The sequence below is a fragment of the Narcine bancroftii genome, chromosome 9 (assembly GCF_036971445.1).
Source record: "Narcine bancroftii isolate sNarBan1 chromosome 9, sNarBan1.hap1, whole genome shotgun sequence".
NCBI classification, from domain to species: domain Eukaryota; kingdom Metazoa; phylum Chordata; class Chondrichthyes; order Torpediniformes; family Narcinidae; genus Narcine; species Narcine bancroftii.
In genome coordinates this window covers 2,725,997-2,747,707 of record NC_091477.1, presented here as the reverse complement: position 1 = coordinate 2,747,707, position 21,711 = coordinate 2,725,997, and the positions used below count along the sequence as shown (strand labels likewise).

General features: G+C 49.0%; 1 protein-coding gene across 1 annotated transcript in view; it reads left to right on the top strand.

Annotated features, from left to right (window-relative positions):
• Positions 1-21,711, top strand: part of LOC138742967 (platelet-derived growth factor receptor beta-like) — a 60,954-nt gene that overhangs the window by 23,609 nt on the left and 15,634 nt on the right. The window contains 9 exon segments of the mRNA XM_069897840.1: positions 1,088-1,215; positions 4,035-4,191; positions 6,181-6,370; positions 7,172-7,287; positions 9,306-9,429; positions 11,677-11,888; positions 14,563-14,657; positions 16,325-16,457; positions 19,221-19,463. Of these exon segments, the coding sequence (XP_069753941.1) occupies positions 1,088-1,215; positions 4,035-4,191; positions 6,181-6,370; positions 7,172-7,287; positions 9,306-9,429; positions 11,677-11,888; positions 14,563-14,657; positions 16,325-16,457; positions 19,221-19,463 (1,398 nt within the window).

Below are 21,711 nucleotides of genomic sequence, written 5' to 3'. Positions count from 1 at the left end.
CCAGCTTTGTGTGTTTTTACATTCTCGTCCCTATCCCTCCCTCTCTTTCTCTCTCCCTCCCTTTCTCTCTCTCTCCCTTTCTCTCTGCCACTCCTTTAATCCCTACTCCAAGGATCTTAAACACTGTTATTTTTTGGTCAGTACAATGACAGCAGGTAGAGCCAGTGCCTCACAAACCAGAGTTCTTTTAATACTTTATTTTAAAATTTTAAAACCACATTTACATCAAAGTCTAATAATATTTTTCTATGTATGAACATTATATGTAGATAATATAACAAACCCCCCCCCACCTCATTTTCCCTCCACACTAATCCCCACCCTCCTTCCCCTAAACTACCCTCTAAGAAAGAAAGGAAAAATATTTGGGTTCAATCCTGACCTCCAGAGCTGTCTATGTGGAGTTTGCACATTCTCTCTGTGATTGCATGGGTTCTCACCCTACCCCTGGATGCTCCAGTTTTCTCCCTTATCCCAAAGACGTGAAGGTTGGAGGGTTAATTCACTGGGTGTGGGGGAGAATTTTGGGGTGTTGGTGGACCTGCAAGAGAGATTAGATTACAGTGGAATGAGTGAAGAATGAGATTATTCAGAGAGACATCATAGAATTGATGGGATGAATGACCTAATTCTGTGTGTACGTAGTGTAAGAAATATCATGAAACGTGATGAAATATTTGAGCTGTGAATAAACACTGCATTCATCTATGAAGCAGGCCATTCAGCCCATTGTGTTACTGCTGTGTCCCACAGAGCAGTCCCACTAGTCTTGTAGCCTGCGACTTTATTCTCCCCACACTTCCCTTCTCCCCAGATGCTACCACACACTAGGGCAAGGAACCCACTAACCTGCAGATCCTTGTGCTGTAGGAGGGGCCCATGTGGTGCTCGAGCCATGCAGCACAGGCCTTTCTGCCCATTCTGTCCATGCTGACCATCCATACTCCTCCCAAGTGACTAGCATTGGCCCAAAGCCTTCTATGAACAGTGATGGAGGGAACGTGCAAACTCCACATGGGGGTGGGGTGCAGCTTTACCACATCTGTAGCAGTGAGGAGGAATTCACAGCAGTGCTTCCACATTGCAGCGTCTGATAACCTGGAGGTCAGACTTCATGCTGCAAGAACGGTGGTGAAAAAGGGAGAGTCCATCATCATCACTTGCTCTGTGAACATCAAACTGCTGGATTTCAACTGGACCTTCCCAAGATTGGAGGTGAGTGCGACGGGCCCTCCAAACCCTTTTGCAATATTTTTTATTGGTTTATCAACTAAATGTTCCATAAGTGTATGTCACAATAAAATAAAGTATTAACAAGTCTCACCTAGCAACACAAACAGAACTGAGACCTATGCTACATTTAAAAAGAAAAACACTAGAATAAATATCTAACTCAGAGGTGACTAACAAAAACAGTCCACCTCTAATAAAAAAGGAAGGTAAACATTGGGTTCAAACACCAAAAACTAGATAATCTCACAAATTTTAAGTCATTAAGAAAAGAACCCGATAAAGAAACTAAGTTAAGATTTATTTCAGTCGTGGAACGTCAAATTTTTTATCCCAAAGTCAGACATGCCATTGTATTAGACGACCGTTGAGTGGGAGGGACAGCATCTTCCCATCTCATTAACGTGGCCCTTCTAGTGAAAGGGAAGGTGAGGGGAACGACATGGGATGGTGAAGCTGTCAGAATTAAACCAGGTGCCCCAATTATTCCAAAGAGAGTGAGAAATTGATTTGGAGCCAAAGTAATATTAACTAAAGACAAGGTACGAAATATCCCCACAAATTGGAAAGAGAAGGACATAACCATAACATTTGATCGAGTGAATCTTCTTCATTTCTAAATTTATCACATTTAGAAGAGAAATTAGAACAGAATTTGGCCAATTGGATGTTGGAATAGTGACCCCAGTGTACAACCTTAAACTGCATTAATGAGTGTCTTGACCAGTGGTTCTCAACCTTTTTCTTTCCACCCACATCCCACTTTAAGTATTCCCTACACCATTGGTACTCTGTGATTGGTAAGGGATTGGTTAAGGTGGGATGTGGGTGGAAAGATAAAGTTTGAAAACCACTGTTTTAATCATCCCTCATTGACTCGTTATGTGCACAGTTGCTTAAATTCCGGATAACAAGGGTTTTATTTTACCTCCATTAAGTCAGGTCTCATCCAACTGATGGATGGGCAAGACCTTAGCTTGTTGTCTTACTAATGTGGGAAAAGAGCCCAGCAGACAGTGGGTAGTGTGCTGTTTTCTGGGTCCAGAGGCTGGGTTGTCTGTCTGAGTGGAGTTTGCATGTTCTCCCTGTGACCCTTTGCTGCCAACTTCCCCAATCTCAAACGCACCTGATTCATCTCTGATAACACTCTCTCCTTTCTGGATCTCTCTGCCTCCATCTTGGGAGACCAGCTTTCCACTGACTACAAACCCACTAATTCCCATATCTACCTAGACTACACTTCCCTGCCCCCTACAAGGATTCTATACCCTTCTTGCAACTTCTCCATTTCCACCACATCTGTTTCCAAGATGAGGTCTTCCAGTCCAGAGCTTCTGAAATGTTGCCTTCCCCTCCACCACCATCAACTCAACCCCCCCCACCCCCACCACATCTCCTCCATTTCCCACTCATCTGCCCTGGCCCCTCCTGCCCCCAGATGCAACAAACACAGAATCCCCCCTCATCCTCCCAAACCACCCACCAGTCTCCTCATCCAACACATTGGCCTCTGGAATTTCCAGCACTTACTACAGGATCCCACCACCGGATGTGTCTTCCCCTCTCCATCACTCTCTGTTTTCCGTAGAGGCCACTCCCTTCATGACTCCCTCGTGCACTCATCTGTCCCCACCAAATTCCCCCCTCCCCCAGCACCTTCCCCTGTGGCTGCAGGAGGTGCCACACCTGCACTCACACCTCCTCTCTCACCGCAGTCTGGGACCCAAACAGGCCTTTCACGAGAAGCCACACTTTATTTGTGTATCCGCAGGACTGATTTACCATTGATGCTCCTATTGTGGCCTTCTCTACGTTGAAGAGATTGGGCGCAGACCAGGAGATCGCTTCACTGAGCACCTTCACTCCATCTGTATCAGTGATAGGTATCTCCCAGTGGCCAACCCTTTTGGTTCTGTGCCCCACTCCCATACTCACATCTAACAATGGTCTCGTACTATCCCACCAAGCCCACTTGTAAATTGGAGGAACCTGATTTCCCGTCTGGGTTCTCTCCAGCTGGATGGCATTAATGTCGACTTTTCCGGCTTCTAATAACCTGCTCTCCCTTCCCTTCCCTGCCTTCTTTCCCTCAGCTCTCCTCCCCCTTCCCTCTCTACCCATCCAGCCATCCCTCCTCCCCCTGCTCACTGCTGTGCCCTCCCTCCCTTCTCCACTAATTACCTCCTGCCTTTGCTACCATGCTCATCTCCCCACACACCATTTTATTCAGGTGCCTGTCGTTATCTTGGTGAAGGCCTCAAGTCCAAAACGTCGGTTATGTTTCTTTGCTATATAAAGGATACTATTTGACCTGCTGAGTTTCTCCAGTGTCGTGTTTTTACTCCACGTGACCATGTGGGTTTCTCTAGATTCATCTTTTCCCAAGTCGTTAATTGACCACTGGAAATTGGATGGTGGGTTTTGATACATGAGGGAAGGAAGGATTGGATTGTTATGAAGGAGGTTCACATGGGTTGGGGCTGCAGTAGAGAGGGGGCATGGGATTGCCCTGGATAGAAGAGCCACAATGGGTCAAATGAGCCAACATGAACGAGATGCCTGACTGGAGTATTCCCACACTCAACACACCGTGTCAGTCTAGGTTGACTACTCTCAACCTCAACTGAGGCTCTAATAGCTCAGTGGTTAAGAGCACTGGACTTGTAAACCAGGAGTCACAAGTTTGTTCCTTGCTGGGCAATGGACAAAGTGGCAAGTCTCTGTCTGCCTTTCAGTAGACAAAGTTAAAGAGTCTCATGTATGTAGTATTACATGACAATAATGGAACCTTTACCTTTAATCAGGGGGCACTTACATGGGTGTCTGAGGGGGCTGAGGAGGTAAACTCGACCCTGATGTTGAAAGAAGCAAAGCTGGAGGACTCGGGCTGGTACAAGTGCAGCGTCCAGGGATACTACCCGTCCCAATCGGAGGAGAAGACTCTGCATGTCACGGTCCTAGGTGAGAACTTGCTGTTATCCCAATGGTTGGAGTCGTTCCAAAGCAAGGGCTGTAAACCAGTGTGCGAGCAGCAGTACTGAGGGAGGGTCACACAGTGGGGAGGGGATTACGGAGTCCATCTTAACAACTCAGCGGTGAAGGGGGTCCCCAGTGGAGGTCTCAGCATGCAAGATCCCTCCTCCTTTACACCGGGGACATGGGATGGGGAGTGTTGTGCCAAGCTATGTCATGCAACTGCTTCCTGAGTCGTTTCACAAAAAACCCGGCCATCGGTCACTTCTGCGGCTGGAAGGAGATGGTGAACCACGTGTACGTGGTGTGTGGGAGGTTGCAGCCCCTTTTAGAGGTCTCGGTGCCACAAGACTCGTACCACTAGGTTCAGGAACAGCTGCTGCCCCTCCACCATCAGACTCCTCAACAACCAACTCAATCAGGGACTTGTTTAGGACTCTTATTGGGCACTTTATTGATTTTTTTAAAATTCTCTCTGTATTGCACAGTCATTTTGTTTACATTTTTATTTACATGTTTACATTGTACAGTTTTATTTTTGCACTACCAATTAGTGGTAATTCTGCCTCACCCGCAGGCAAAAGAATCTCTGGGTTGTATGTGATGTCGTGTATGTTCTCTGACAATAAACCTGAACTCTGAAGGGGCTGCTCCTCGTGTTCTTGCTGCAGTGCAGCCCCACGCTCTTGATCTATGGCCACCCAGTGTGGAGGGGTGGGGTAATCAGAGAATTTCCTTGTGCGGGTTGTTGCTGGGTCTGGCAAAACTGGCTATTTTTGGATCGAGGTGACAGCCGGTCGTGGGGATAGGGTGAGCCGACTAACTTCCCCTCTTTCGGGGTTACGTCTGTCCCCGTGCAGTGTTGGAGCGGGAACAAATGGTGTCTGAGGGGATGATGGGTGAGTTTTGGGAACGGTGGGGCGCCCAGGGGATCACATGTGTAAGTGATGATAAAACCATGTTTGAATTTGATGTGAAATGCTGGGTAATAGAGAGATCCTTTATCACGAGTTGCGCTCCATCATGGCCTGTCAGTCAGTAAAGCGGATCTGGAACGTACAGCTGTTGTCAGAGGGGCAAAGCGGAGTCTGGGGAAGGAAATCCTTCAGCCAACAAGTTTCAAGTCAAGTTTATTTGTCAAGACATAATTTACAGATGCAGGATTAGAGTGAAAAGGAAGATCAAGTTGATCATCTGCTTCTACACAAGCAACCAAACAAAATACCATTTCTCCAGACTGTGGTCCACACACATACATAGTGTATAATATTCACATATATTCATAAAAATATAATATAAAAGAAATCTATATAATTTTTTGGAATAACTTACATATTTATAAAAGACCCAACGTTACAGGAAACTTCATCAATCTCCCAGCCTGTGGGAAGAAGCCATTCCCCAGCCTGGCTATCCTGATTTTAATGATCCTGTACCTCCTTCCTGATGGTAGTGGGTCAAAGGTGGATGGAAAGGGTCCTGGATAATTCTTTGAACCCTATTTAAGCAACACATCCAATGAATGTCATCAAGAGAGGAAGAGGAGACCCCAGTGATCTTCTTGGAAGTTTTGATGACCCTGTGCATTGATTTACTGTCTGATGGGGCGAGGGGTTCTTCTTTAGAGCAATGAAGGCTGAGAGATGATTTAATTGAGGTATGGAAGATTATGAGGGGGCTTTGACAGGGTGGATGGCCAGCACCTTTTCCCCAGGGTAAAAATAGCAAATAGCAGAGGAAATGTGTTTAAATTGAATGGGGGAAAGATTAGGGAAGATGTCAGAGGTCAGTTTTAATACAGAGCCTGGAATACATTTCTGGGGCAAGCGGTGATGACTCTTTGACAGGAACGTGGATGTAAGAAAAATAGAGGCTTACGGGTGTGAGGTAGGGAAGGATTAGAATGATGTGGAGTAGGTTGGCATGGGTCAGCACAAAATCATGAGCTGAAGGACCTGTTCTATCATCTCTCTGCAGCCAAAGGATTTGTGGAACTGAAGACTGACCTGACTGACGTGGAGTATGCAGACCTGTCGGAGGTGAAAATGTTTGTCGTGAATGTTACGGCATACCCAGCTCCCACCATCAAATGGCTGAAGAACAAGGTGCCGTTCAATGAGAGGACCAACCAAGTGACGCTTGGCCACAAGTCCCTGGGGGAAAACAGGTGTGTGGTCATCTCCCCTCCATCTGCACCCGTCTCCACTCAGAGCAAGGTCAAGGGGAAACTCACCCCTCTCAGCCTGCCCGAGGCAGGGGCAAAGCTTGAACAGACAGAAATGGCGGTTAGCACAACACTGTTACAACACCTGAAATCAGGCTGGGGTTCAAATCCCACTCTGTCTGTAAGGAGTTTATATGTTCTCCCCATGTCAGTGTGGGTTTTCCCCGAGGGCTCCAGTTTCTTCCCACTGATTGAAACATATTGGGGGCTGTAGGATAATTGGGAGTTTTTGGGCGGCATGGGCTCATGAGCCGAAAGGGCCTGTTACTGTGCTGTATATCTAACTTTAAATTTAGAAGATTTCTGACCAAGCCCCCAAACATCAACCACCTACGTCTGCTGCGTGACCTGCTGAGTTTCTCCAACAGTTTTGTGTACTGCTTTGGACCCCAATGACTGCAGACTTCCTTGTTTAATAATGAGTTGATGTTCAGTGGGACCTGGTCTGGACCCCAGTGACTGCAGGCTTCCTTGTTTAATAATGGGTTAGTGTTTAGAGGGACCTAGGACCTCTTCTACATGAAGTTCATCTCAGATCCAACAGGAAGTTCTGGAAACACTCAACAGGTCAGTCAGTATCTGAGAAGGGAGACAGTTCAAATCAGAACTGAAAAACAGAGATGTCTGGAGCAGAGGATTTGGGGGGGGAGGTCATCTGCCAAGGGGCTGGGGATGGGTGAGGGCACCATGTCTACGTATACAGAGCAGAGAAGCTGAGCCGGATAATTCTGTGTGTCCTCTCAGGTATCAGTACGTGCTTAACCTCATCCGTGTGAAGGAGGAAGACTTTGGGAATTACAGCATTCAGGTCTCAAATGAAGACGAGGAGGTTGAATTCACCTTCACCCTGAGCGTAAACGGTGAGAACCCTTCCTGTTCCATCCATGCTGGGAGGATTGGCCATGAGCCTTGACCACAGAGCATCACCTTTAAACTTTTCCCCCTCTCACCATGAACCTGAAACATTTCCACCCAAGATAAAGACTGGCTGCCCAGCCTATCAACACAAGTCAAATTTATTGTCATCTGATTATGCAAGTACAACCCGACAAAACTGCGTTCTCTGATCCTCTCTGTAAACATGCAGAGACACAGCCAGACAGAACACGCGTGCAGACACACAGCCGGACAGAACACGCGTGCAGACACACAGCCGGACAGAACACGCGTGCAGACACCCAGCCGGACAGAACACGCGTGCAGACACCCAGCCGGACAGAACACGCGTGCAGACACCCAGCCGGACAGAACACGCGTGCAGACACCCAGCCGGACAGGACACGCGTGCAGACACCCAGCCGGACAGGACACGCGTGCAGACACCCAGCCGGACAGGACACGCGTGCAGACACCCAGCCGGACAGGACACGCGTGCAGACACCCAGCCGGACAGGACACGCGTGCAGACACCCAGCCGGACAGGACACGCGTGCAGACACCCAGCCGGTCAGGACACGCGTGCAGACACCCAGCCGGTCAGGACACGCGTGCAGACACCCAGCCGGACAGGACACGCGTGCAGACACCCAGCCGGACAGGACACGCGTGCAGACACCCAGCCGGACAGGACACGCGTGCAGACACCCAGCCGGACAGGACACGCGTGCAGACACCCAGCCGGACAGGACACGCGTGCAGACACCCAGCCGGACAGGACACGCGTGCAGACACCCAGCCGGACAGGACACGCGTGCAGACACCCAGCCGGACAGGACACGCGTGCAGACACCCAGCCGGACTGGACACGCGTGCAGACACCCAGCCGGACAGGACACGCGTGCAGACACCCAGCCGGACAGGACACGCGTGCAGACACCCAGCCGGACAGGACACGCGTGCAGACACCCAGCCGGACAGGACACGCGTGCAGACACCCAGCCGGACAGGACACGCGTGCAGACTCCCAGCCGGACAGGACACGCGTGCAGACTCCCAGCCGGACAGGACACGCGTGCAGACTCCCAGCCGGACAGGACACGCGTGCAGACTCCCAGCCGGACAGGACACGCGTGCAGACTCCCAGCCGGACAGGACACGCGTGCAGACTCCCAGCCGGACAGGACACGCGTGCAGACTCCCAGCCGGACAGGACACGCGTGCAGACTCCCAGCCGGACAGGACACGCGTGCAGACTCCCAGCCGGACAGGACACGCGTGCAGACTCCCAGCCGGACAGGACACGCGTGCAGACTCCCAGCCGGACAGGACACGCGTGCAGACTCCCAGCCGGACAGGACACGCGTGCAGACACCCAGCCGGACAGGACACGCGTGCAGACACCCAGCCGGACAGGACACGCGTGCAGACACCCAGCCGGACAGGACACGCGTGCAGACACCCAGCCGGACAGGACACGCGTGCAGACACCCAGCCGGACAGGACACGCGTGCAGACACCCAGCCGGACAGGACACGCGTGCAGACACCCAGCCGGACAGGACACGCGTGCAGACACCCAGCCGGACAGGACACGCGTGCAGACACCCAGCCGGACAGACAATACAAATGCAGGTCAAGTATTGCATCCATACAAATAAATATATAAATCTTGTTTTATACGTATAAGAGAATCGGATAGTTAATGTGAGCAGTACCTTTGGTCATTCTGACCTCCCGTGACTTTATCAACCTCTATCAGGTCTCCCCTCAGTCTCTGATACTGCAGAGGAAACAACCCTTCAGTTCAATCTCTCGTCAAAACTTGTACCCTCTAAACCAGGCACTGTCCTGGTGAACCTCCACTGTACCTTCTTCAAAGCCTCCACATCCTTGCTGTAATGTGCACACTCCATGTGTGGCCTGACCGAAGATTTTTTGCAGCTGTAGCACAACGTGCTGACTTTTCTACACTGAACGAATCTCTTTCCATTTCCGTACAGTGCCAGCGAAGATCCTGGATCTGAGTGACTACCTCCATTCCAGTGGTCTCCAGACTGTGACCTGTATTTCTGAGGGATCTCCTTTGCCAGAAATCAGCTGGTACACATGCGAGAACCTGAAGAGGTAACAAAACCACACCTGCACTCCTCAGGAGCTGGTCTGTCTGTGATGACGAGGCTATGGGCACATCCCTCTCCAATAGGCCCTTGGGCCCAACTCATCTGTGCCTGCTGTTGCCGATCGGAGTCCCATTTGCCCAGTGTCCCTCTAAACCATTCTCACCCATTCTCCTGTCTAAACATCTCTTAAATGGTGTAATTTTCCCAACCTCTCCCACGTGTTCTGGTACCTTCTCAGAAAAAAATTACACCTCAGGTACATTTTAGTGAGACGCTTTTACAGCGTCAGGCAACTGGAGTTTGTATCTGGCGCCATCTGTAAGAAGTTTGTATATTCTCCCTGCGACTGAGTGGAGTTTCCTCCCACCCTTCAAAAATGTACTGGGGGTATAGGATAATTGGGTGTAATTAGACGGCACGGCCTTGTGGGCCGAAAGGGCCTGTTACCACGCTGTCCATCCAAATTTAAAATTATAATTTAAAATGTTCTCCTCTCTCCTTAAACCTACGCCCTCTTGTTTTAGACTTCCCTACCCTGGGAAAAAGACAGATCATTATCTCATGATTTTATAAATCCCTTCAAGGTCCCCCCCTCAAGTCTCCTACACTCCAGAGAAAGAGATCCTAGCCTCTCCCATTATAACTAATCTGCCAGTCTCAGTATTAGCTCATGAACCTTTCCAGTTTATAACATCTTTTCTACAGCTGGCAGCATGTAATACTCCAAGTGTGATCTCACTCAGCTGCACCATGATGTCCAATTCCATTCCATCTGTGCTCTGGTACACACAATAATCCATGAGCTAACTTGAGAGGATTGGCTGCAGCAGGTTGGAGCCCACACAAAGTGCTGGTGGAATTCCACAGGGTTGGGCAGCATCTGTGAAAGTCAACAGTCAGATTCGTGCTGAACCCCTTCATCAGGACCAGCTAGAAAGAGGATAAAATCCCAAATAAAAGAGTAGGGGGAGGAACACGAGCTGGCAGGTGGTAGGTATTCCTCCTTCTCCTCCTCTTCCCCTCCCTGCCCTCTCGACCAACCCATCACCTACCCACCCTCTCCTCCTCCCCCTCATTCCATCATCCATGGCCTTCTCCTATTAGATTCGGCACTCTCCCTCTTCCTCCTATCACCTGCGAGCTTCTTTCACTACTCCCATTTCTTCTCCCCCCTCCCCACCTTTATTTTACCCCCATCACCTGCTCCCACCCCATCCCCCATCCTTTTATTTGGGCGGAGGGGTTTCAGCTGAAACGTTGATTGGCTATTGCCTTCCATGGATATTGCCTTACCCACTGAGTTTCTCCAACATGTGTGTCGCTCCAGTTTTACAGCATTTGCAACCTCAGTTTAATCTGGAGACCCAGCACAGTAACCAGTCTCTCCGGCCCACGAGCCCATGTCACCCAAATACACCCATGTGACCTTTAACCTACAACCCCCATACAAACAGTGGGAGGAAACCCACGCAGACACGGGGAGAACGTACAAACTCCTTCCCTTTGTCAAGGTACCCAAAACGTTGGTTATCTATCTATGCCTCCTAAGGACACTATGTGACCTGCTGTGTTTCTCCAGCACTTCAGTGTATTTACTACAGTCACACACCATCTGTGGACTCTCACTCAAGGGTCTGACGGCTGTTGGGAATAGAAACTGCTCTTGAACCTGGAGGTGGTGTTTCCTGAGCCTCGGACACTCCAGAGAAAACAACCCGCCTGTCCAACCTTTCCCCATAACACATACCCTACAACTGAGGCAACTTCCCCATAAATTTCTTCCATCCCCTCTCCACGTCCTTCCTGTAGTGGGGCGACCAGAACTGCACACCGTATTCCAGGTAATGCCTGACCAAGGTTGTATGCAGCTCCAACATGACTTCCTTACTCTTGTCCCCAGGAGGTGGTTGGAAGGACAGGGTGGGAGGGGAAAAGACCTGCATAGCTCAGGGGAGGAGGCATTGGAATATAGACCTGGGTAGATCAGAGGGAGGGGGTGGGGAAGGATCTGGGTAGATGTTGAGGGCCTGGGTAGATCGGAGGGAGGGAGGGAGGGAAGGACCTAGGTGGATCAGATGGAGAGGGTGGAGAAGGATCTGGGTCGATCTGGAGGGTGTGGGGGAGAGGACCTGGGTGGGAGGGGGAGGGGGAGGATCTGGGTGGATCAGAGGGAGGGCCAGTGTTGAGAAGGATGTCCCCCTGGGGTTTACAGGTGCCGATTCCCAACAAGGATTTACTGGATCATTTCTAGGTGTAACAGTGAGAATGGGAAGTGGAGCCCACTGAAAGTGAACGCGAGTGGCATCTGGGTGGAGCGACGAGTCCTTGAACTTCAGGATAACCAAGTCTTTCGGGTGCAGAGTGTCGTGACCCAGGACAATGCGGTGGGAATCGCTGCCGTCCGCTGTTCCGCCAACAATGGCTTTGGAAATGTCAGCCGTGAGATCAAGTTGGTCTCTGCCGGTGAGTGCGGTGATGCTGGGAGGTTTATACCATGAAGATGTGTCACAAAATATGTTGTTTTGCGGCAGCAGGTATTGATCCAGTGTATAAGTCGATCTTTGAAAACAAAAAAAAAACCCTGACTGCAACAGATTTTCATTGAGATTTTTATTGAAAACAACTCATTTAGAACCCTTCAAAATCACTTCCGCTATCACCGTCTGAGGCTAAGATGGCAACCAACACATCTACACTCTCACTGTTTAAATCAGTAGTTCTCGACCTTTTTTTTCCACTCACATCCCTCTTTAAGTAATCCCTACGTCATTGGTGCTCTGTGTTTAGTAAGGGATTGCTTAAGGTGGGATATGAGTGGGAAGAAAAAGTTTGAAAGCCCCTGTTTTAATCGTCCTTCATTGACTCGTTATGTGCACAGTTTCACAACTCTAATGGGAAATGGGCCACTGACAACTTTTCTCAAGCAAAATATTTCAGTAATAATTAGATCTAGAGTAATGATTCTCAACCTTCCTCCACATCCCTCCTTAATCAACCCCTTACTAATCACAGAGCACCGATGGTATAGGGATTATTTAAAGTGGAATGTAAGTGGAAGGAAAAAGGTTGAGAACCATTGGTTTAGACAGTCATCATATGGGTCCCAGCCTGTATCTGATGAGGCGGTTTCAGTTTCATCGTCAGTGTCCCACAAATAAATCATCTTCCGTGCCAGCAATTGCTCAAAAGATACTGCACTTTTGAAATGATTTTTATCACAATCTCAACTTTCACTTCATCCAATGCCTTGAGCACAAAGTTACACAACACATCAAGTGATGCAGCACGCATTGCCCCACTTTTGGTAAACTACTTTTCTGCACTCGACATCCATGTATTCCATTCCTCGCACACGTGGTCTTTGAATGGCTTGTTCAAGCAGACGTTGAGAGGTTACAATATAGACGTCAAACCACCCAGGATAACCCAGGATGCAAGTGTTATTTAGTCATAATCTACTTTTAGTCTCAGTTAAATGGCTGCGAAACAGATCCCAGACCAGCAAACTCTGTTCTTTGTGTAAACCCCCCTGTTCCACACATTGTCCCCATCCACAGTTTTACACCATTTTTATCCATTCATCCTTTTTCATGAAAATGTACAGAATTACCTGCAGGGAATTTCATTTTTGGTTTAATTTTGCGTTTGAAGATTATCGTAGGTCTTAACTTTGTCCTGTCAAGCTGTGCACAATAACACCACCGTAAACCTGGTTCTTTCATGGCCAGTACTTCTGGTTTGTACAGTTTTAGCCCCTTTCCATCCCACTGTTCTATTGCCTCTCATGTCAAAATTCTTGGGGGTTTTGTCCATGTTTCCGATATTTGATGATGCAAACCGGTGTTTCTGCCGGTTCCATACAATAAACTGGTGAAAACTTACAACTTTGTGATCAAGATCTTTTGATAGTTTCTGTGCAATTTTTTCATTTATTGGTGCAATACCAGATTTTTCCTGTTCATGAAACAATTGCACCAGCCGACTGTAGCCTCAAAATCAGCACTGAGGTCTGGGTGCGACTTGGCCCCCTGCAGGGCACATTCTTATTTTATTTCGGGTGACTGTAGTGATCCCGCCTCTGTTCACGAACCCATTCTGCAACGTGATTTTCCACCTCTGGTCAATGAGTGATTCCTTTTCTCAACGAACATTGCCTTTTTGGTATTTTTCTTAGTTTCTTCTTTCTTCGTCCAATCTCTAACCAATTTTTCTTGGCCATTTCTATCACTTTCAACTCAAAGCTCACTTCATATTTTCGTCACGTGCTGTGTTATGTCAATGGACCCTCTATGATAGCCATCTCCTCCAGCCAACGCCCAGCAGACACATCAGGCAGCCAGAAAATGGGGGTCGACATACACCATATATACCATAAAACCCATAAAATGAAAGGGGGGGCAGGGTCAACGTATGCCAAAATCTACGGTAGTGCAAAAGAGAAACTAGATAAAATTGTAGGTTGTACGGTTGGTGTAGTGGTTGGCGCAACGCTGTTACAGCACCAGCGAAGAGGACTGGGGTTAAAATTTGTGCTGTTTGCAAGGAGTTGGTACATTTTTTCCCCCTCCCCCCCGCCCCACATCTGTGTGGGTTTTCCCCGGGGGCTCCTGTTTCCTTCCAGTTCGAAACGTACTGAGTTGTATGTCAATTAGGTAGCACGGGCTCGAGGGCCAGAAAGGCCTGTTACCCGCTGAGTGTCTAACTTTAAAATTGTAAAACCATAGATCCATCAGGTTGTGGAGGATTACACAGTTTGGTACAAGCCCAACTCACCCATGCTGAGCAATGCTACCTCAGCAGGTCCCATTTGCCTGCATTTGGTCCATAACCTCTAACCCCTTCTTATCCTTAGAACAGTGTATCTATGCCCATTTCTACTATTTGTTCCAGATGCAGACCACCTTCTGAGTTTATTTTTAAAAAAACAGTATCCCTCAGGTTCTTGTAAAATCTCTCCCCTCTCTCGCCTTAAACCTGTGTTCTGGAGTCATCTGCCCTGGGAAAAGGCCAAGAGTGGAGGGGGGGTGGGGTTTGTCCACCAAGGCATGTGGTGGGGGATGAGGGAAGAGACAGGAGAATTCTTCCCCCAGAACGTCTGTGATGAGAGGCAAACCTACTCCCTCCCTCCCTCCCTCAGGCCTGCACTCTCAGCTGGTCACCGTGGCAACGATCCTGGTCCTGTTGGTCATCGTGGTCATCTCGCTCGTGGTCCTGATGCTGGTCTGGAGAAAGGTGAGTGATGGCCGAGGGAGTACAGAAAACAGTAGGTCCTCTTCCTCTCCACCTCATTGGTCACCTTCTCCTTCCCCCCCTCACATCCTCCACTCCCTTCTCCCAGTCTCCATCCCCTCCTCCCATCTCCCCTACTCCCCTCTCCTTTCTCACCACTCCCCATCCCCTCTTCCCCATTTACCTTCCTCTCCCCCTCCTCTTCCCCCCTCCCCCACTCCCACTTCTCTCCAACCACTCCCATCCCTGCTCCACCTCTCCATGTGTTCAGTATCCACCTCCCTCTCCCCCTTGCTCTGCCTTTGAGATTTGAGAAAAGAATCCAGGGAAACTGCGCAACACAATCATTTGGGGAAAGTTCAACTTCCTGCCCATTCACACAACAGATGGAGCAGAAACAAGACCCAGAAGGTCTTTGATGGCCCAAACAGTCTTTTCTCTGCCTTATTTTTGCACAGTACCAGTACAGCCTTCCTGCTGGGAAAAGTTGCTCAGAGCAGCTGACTGCTGTTACGGTTTGACCTGTCGGGATAGCACACAAAACAAAGCTTCTTACTGTAACAATGCATGGGACAATAAACAATTCAGAATTGGTGCTGGGTGTAGATTGCAGTAACTCCTGATGGTGTCAACACTGCACCCGTGCAGCAGCCCCTGCCGGCCCCGTCCCCGGCCCCACCCGTGTTTTACCATTGAACTTATTTCCTTTAGAAAATGTCACAGAAAGTAAAACACATTCAACACCAATTCAGAGCTATTTTCTCACTTGTAAATATTAAAAACAAATGACAGGAAAGAGTGGGTCCAACTCGACATTGCCACAGATTGAGCTCAAACCACGGTTATTTTTCTCCTGAGTAACTGCACCACCGAATGTGTTATGTCAGCTGCAAATCATCCCCAAACATCAGCGTTTCCATCTGCCCACACTGACACAGCAGCCCAAGCATTAGAGTCTCTACCTGCTGGAGTACAATGTCGAACACTGACCCTCGCAGGGGTGGGGGGATGGGTTGCATGCAGGCGGACCCTCGGGGTGGGGGGGCACACACAATTCCCCACATGCACTGTCCCTCAGCGGGGGGTGGGTCACACACACTAATGTCTGAATAGTGCTGACAGATCTTTTGGGGATCCCAGAACTGTTCATAGTCAGGGCTAAGGCTGTGCCAGAATTTTCAAGTGCCTGATTCCTGTTAAATACAAATGATGGTCAGCACAGACTGTGGGTCAGAGGGACCGCTCTGTTCTAAATACGTCCAAATAATTGTCACACCTGAAGAAATGCAATGGTTCTTAAACATTCCCCCTGCGGATTTCCAACACACTCCCTATCCACTGTGAAAAAACCACCTCCCATTCCAACATTCCATTCGTGGCACTGAGCTCATTTCCTCTCCTTGTTGAGAAACACAACAGATGCACAGACTTCAACTTGAGCAGGCGATGGAGGGACTCAGCTGGTCAATCAGGCTCCGTGGGGAGAGGTGACCAGGCAACATTTCAGGTCAAGACCTTCATCGAGACTGAGGTGTGATCTTGGCTCTCGACCCGGGACGTTGACTGACCGTTTCCCTCCACAGATGCTGCCTGACCTGCTGAGTCTCTCCAGCAGTTCCACATCCTTCTCTGTTCCTTGCCCAACTTACTCCTGCATTTGTGTTCCACAGAAACCTCGCTATGAAATCCGCTGGAAGGTCATCGAGTCCGTCAGCTTGGATGGTCACGAGTACATTTACGTTGATCCCACCCAGCTGCCGTACGATTCGAGCTGGGAGTTTCCAAGGAGCCAGCTTTCCCTGGGTAAGCCCTGGGTCATTGGCGTGGTGTGGCAAAGGCGAGTCATGTCAGAGGTGGGAGGCTCTGAGTTGGCACAACAGAGAGTGCTGTTAACACTCTGCAGGGCGGAAACAAGGACACAGGTCAATTTGTGGTTCAGGAACAGAACCTGGGCGGGAGCACATCAACACAGGGGCCCTGAGTGAGACCAAAGCAATGGTGAAACAATAGAGACTCTCCTTCCTTTTCCCTCTCTCTCTCTCTCCCCCCTTCATTTTCTCTCTCTCCCCTTCCTTTTCTCTCTCTCTCCCCTTCCTTTTCTCTCTCTCCCCTTCCTTTTCTCTCTCTCTCTCCCCTTCCTTTTCTCTCTCTCTCCCCTTCCTTTTCTCTCTCTCCCCTTCCTTTTCTCTCTCTCTCTCCCCTTCCTTTTCTCTCTCTCTCCCCTTCCTTTTCTCTCTCTCCCCTTCCTTTTCTCTCTCTCTCTCCCCTTCCTTTTCTCTCTCTCTCCCCTTCCTTTTCTCTCTCTCCCCTTCCTTTTCTCTCTCTCTCCTCTCCCTTTTCTCTCTCTCTCCCCTTCCTTTTCTCTCTCTCTCCCCTTCCTTTTCTCTCTCCCCTTCCTTTTCTCTCTCCCCTTCCTTTTCTCTCTCTCCCCTTCCTTTTCTCTCTCTCCCCTTCCTTTCCTCTCTCTCTCCCCTTTCTTTCCTCTCTTTCTCCCCTTCCTTTCCTCTCTTTCCCCTTCCTTTTCTCTCTCTCCCCTTCCTTTTCTCTCTCTCTCCCCTTCCTTTTCTCTCTCTCTCCCCTTCCTTTTCTCTCTCTCCTTCCTTTTCTTTCTCTCTCCCCTTCCTTTTCTCTCTTTCTCTCTCTCTCTCCCTTTTCTCTCTCTCCCTTTTCTCTCTCTCTCCCTTTTCTCTCTCTCTCCCTTTTCTCTCTCTCTCCCTTTTCTCTCTCTCTCCCTTTTCTCTCTCTCTCCCTTTTCTCTCTCTCTCCCTTTTCTCTCTCTCTCTCCCTTTTCTCTCTCTCTGCCTCTTTCCCTTGCTTTCTCCTCCTCTCACTCTCTCTCTCTCTAACCGTCTACCCTAGACTGTGGGGCAACTCCATCCAGATGGCATGTGTGCATGGTGGCTGGTGTGGCCCCATGAAGTGACTGGCTGTGTTTGCAACCTGCTTTCTCTCAGGGAGAGGTGTGCGCAGTTCCATCCAGATTTGGAATGTGTTCCTGCAGTTGCACCCAGATGTTCGTGGTTTGCACAGCTACATTAATGAAGGAGAGGAATTTTTAAAAACTGAACACATGTTGGAAGTTGCTGGAAATTTGTGACAGGTTTCAGAGAGCAGGCAGTGGAGGAGGCCATCAGCTGAATCCCCTGGGGACTCACCATTAACCCAGGCAGCTCCAGGATTCCTGGTTTGATCCAAACCATTGCCACATAGGCTCTTTCAAATTGCCTCATAAAATGGGATTAACCGGGAAAATTACTAGGTTGAAGACCCAGCTACAAGGCCATTTGAAAGGGTTGAATCAGGCAAGCCCAGTCAAAAACTACCCGGCTCTTCCCCCAGACCTACCTCGGAGGTGGTCGGGGAACCCATTAAAACTTACCCAGGCATCCTGCTCATCTGGTTATTGTGGAACTTTAAACAGAGAGAGCAGAGAACAGAGGATTCCCTACGGCTGTGTGACGCATCACTCACCACGTCATGGCAGCGGCGGGATCCCCCTTAAATTGCCAGGTTGGTGATTTAACAGGTAGGTTAGGCTATTCTTTGAAAGGGGCAGGAGGCCTACACAACCCAGTAATCTCACCATGGTCCCAGGAGGGCTCACTAGGTGCTGGCATTTGAAAGCACCTACTGTCTGTGTGGAGTCTGCACGTTCTCCCCATTGCTAGTAGGTTTCCCCGGGTGCTCCAGTTTCCTCCCTCATCCCAAAGACGTGCAGGTCAGTGGGTTAATAGCCCCCCAGGATGTGGGAGAGAGGTAGGATCTGGGGGAATTTAATTTAATTTTAATGTAAACCTATAGCAAGGCCCACAAGCCTGTGCCGCCCATTTACTCCCAATTGACCTACAACCCCGGTACATTTCAAAGGGTAGGAGGAAACCTACGCAGACACGGAGAGAACGTACAAATTCCTTACTGTGCCGGATTCGAACCTGGGTCTCTGGCACTGTATCAGTGTCACACTAACCACTGTGTTAACCGTTCTGCCGTTTGTGAGGAGAGTAAAATGGGCTCGTGTGGGTGAACAATTGATGGTCAACACAGACCCATGAGATAATGATCAATAATTATATATAAATAATTTGCAATCATCAATGACTAATTTAAACTAATAAAATTCATTTTGCAAGCAGCGCAGCTGATCGATAAGTACATAGAACATGATAAAAAACAGTTACAGAGCGAGATCTGTTGGTGCTGAATGAAGCAATGGCATTTAACTGTTGTGAGGGTCATTCAGGAATCTGATAACAACAGCAGAGCAATTGTCCTTGAGTCTCGGGGTGTGTGATCTCACATGCAAATCTTCTTCCCAGTGGGAGGGAGGGGGAAGAGAGTGTGGCCAGGGTGGGGTGGGTCTTTTAATGTGATGTTTGGAACAACCTGCTGGAGGAACTCAGTGGGTTGAGTGTCTCAGAGGGAAAACGATGGGTGTTTGGGGCCGGACCCCTTCTCTAGATTCCCATGTGTCACTCTGACTGCAGGCTGCCAAGGCGCCAGAGGGTGGACAGAGGGGGAGGGTGTGGGATGGTCCGCATTCTCAGGCCTACTCTCTGCTCCTTGCAGGACGGACGCTAGGTTCCGGAGCCTTCGGCAGAGTGGTGGAAGCTACGGCCCAGGGGCTGAGTCATTCTGACTCGATGATGAAGGTCGCTGTGAAGATGCTGAAAAGTGAGTCTGCGTTCTCCCCCACCCCCTCCGTCCAGCCTGCCTGCTGGGAGGGGAAGGGGTGGAGATCCTCCTTCCCAGCTTCCTGGCCTCCCTGGCCGTTGGGTCCAGATTTCCAGGCTGTGCAGGAGAGTGATGATGGTATGTTAGACCAAGTCAATGGATGCCAGGCAGAGGGTCAACTTTTCCATTTCCAAAGGGACCATAGTGAATTCTGTAAGAACTGTCCAGCCCATCAAGCCTGCTCCATCTTTCAATGAGATGACGGCTGATCTGGCCGTGGATTCACTTACCTGCCTGTTCCCCATAACCCTTAGTTCTTCACAAACCTACCTGTCTCTTAAATGCATTCACTAAAGTGGCTTCTACTCCTCCCTTGGGCAGAGAATTGCACAGATTCACCCCGTCTGGGAGAAGCAATTCCTCCTCATCTCTGTCCTAAATCTATTCCCATGAATTTTAAGATGGTGTCCCCTAGTTCTGGTCTCATCTACTGGTAGAAACAACTTTCCTGCCTCTATTTTCTCTACTGTTCTCATAATTTTCATGCCTGTAGGAGATCCCTTCTCATCCCACTAAAGTCCAATGAGAAAAGTCTCTGGGGACAACCCTCTTGACTCCGGAATCAACCTGGTGAACCCTCTGAGTCGGTGTCAGAAGAAATATCATTAGGGTTACCGCAGGGTGTGGGGAGCCGCAAACTGCCATTCGAGAACTCGCTCAGCAGCTCTGGAGGCGGGGGTCCTGCCATTTACCTCCTCATTGGCCGCACCATCACACTCTTCCCACCCACCCCCCACCCCACCCCCTCCAGCATTTCAGACAAAAAAGTGTGGTTATATCACATGGAGATGAAACCATGTGATTTGTTTCGGTGACACCCCCTCTGATGGCGTCACCCGGTGTGATCTGCAACCCCCCTTGTGACGCTAGTGGGGAGACATTCCCCCTGCCATAACGCCAAGCCCTTTACGCTGCCTCCACTGTCCTTTCTCCGGGGAGGAGACCAGAACTACAGCAGTTCTCCAGGAACAGCTTGCCCTGTACAGTTACAGCTGAACCTCCCTGCTCTCAAATCCAATCCCCCCCCCCCCCCAGCAGTGAAGCCAACGTCCCATTTGCCGCCTTGATGTCCTGGGGTACCTGCTTTGAGCAATTCAAATCCAAATTGATCTAATTTCTTCAGTAATCCAGCCATTTTTACTGTGCCTAATATTTTATTTCCTGATGGTGTAAAACTCTCTCAAACAGCTGTAACGAGTTTTGAACTCACCAAAGGTTCTAGTTGGCTTCGTGCTGGTCGTTTGGAAACCCTGAATATCCTGTGTTTGGACAGTTCACTGGGACTGACCTTGTGTCTTAACCCCATTTCCACATGGTGGTGTCACCCTGCTGAAGGCCAATCTTTCCATCTAATTCTACTAACAAAATCTAACCTTGGAATTACAGTCATAGGTTGTACAGCACGAAAACGCGACTCATCCATGTCAACCAATTCCCTACCTGAGTTCAGCCATCTCCCTCCAAACCTCTCCTATCCATGGACCTGTCCAAATGTCTTTTAAAAATTCAATCTAATTCTAAGCACACGTGTATATAATGTGTGCATAAGTTCAGAAAAGTTTTTTGGTCCACATTCCAATCTCGCTTCTCATTCCTCCAAGTTCACTGGTTGCAGGCAATTTTTATACTGTGTACGGAATTTAACATTTATGAAGTTCACCAGCCTTTGGTGCTTGAAAAGTAAATGGTCAACCCTTAAGAAGGTTCTTGTTGGTTTTCAGAGAGTGATTTGTTGTTCGTTGGACACCCACAACTGATTCCTCCAGTGTCTTGCTGAAGAAACTTGCTCCATCAGGGTTCTCCAGATGATAACCTCTTTCTTTCAGGTCACCACAGAGTTCCTTTTTCTCCTCTTGTATGAACTACAAGGGCTTTGACCAAATGGGGTTTTCCACAAGCTTGCCATCTCTCTCTCTCTCTCTCTCTCTCTCTCTCTCCCCCCGTGTGTGTGTGTGTGTGTGTGTGTGTGTGTGTGTGTGTGTGTGTGTGTGTGTGTGAGAAAAAGCTGTTCAACTCTCTTTGCTTCCAAAAACCACTTGATCCTCTTAGAACAGCAAGCTGCACTCAGAGAGCCTGCGGCTCCGAACTACTCCTCCAATCTCTTTCATCTGTTGCTTTTCAAAACAACAATCCATTAGTGAAGTCTCTTGGGCACTCTCCAAAAGTTTTTGCAAAGGCCCCCAGGAACCACCTTGTCTGACTTGAGCAGAGCTCCAGTATTTTAAATGAGATCTGTTTTGAAGTGTTTGTATGCCACCCACACTAAAAAAACATCTGCCCCAATTTATCTCCAAAGAAAACATATCTATATACAATACAGACACAA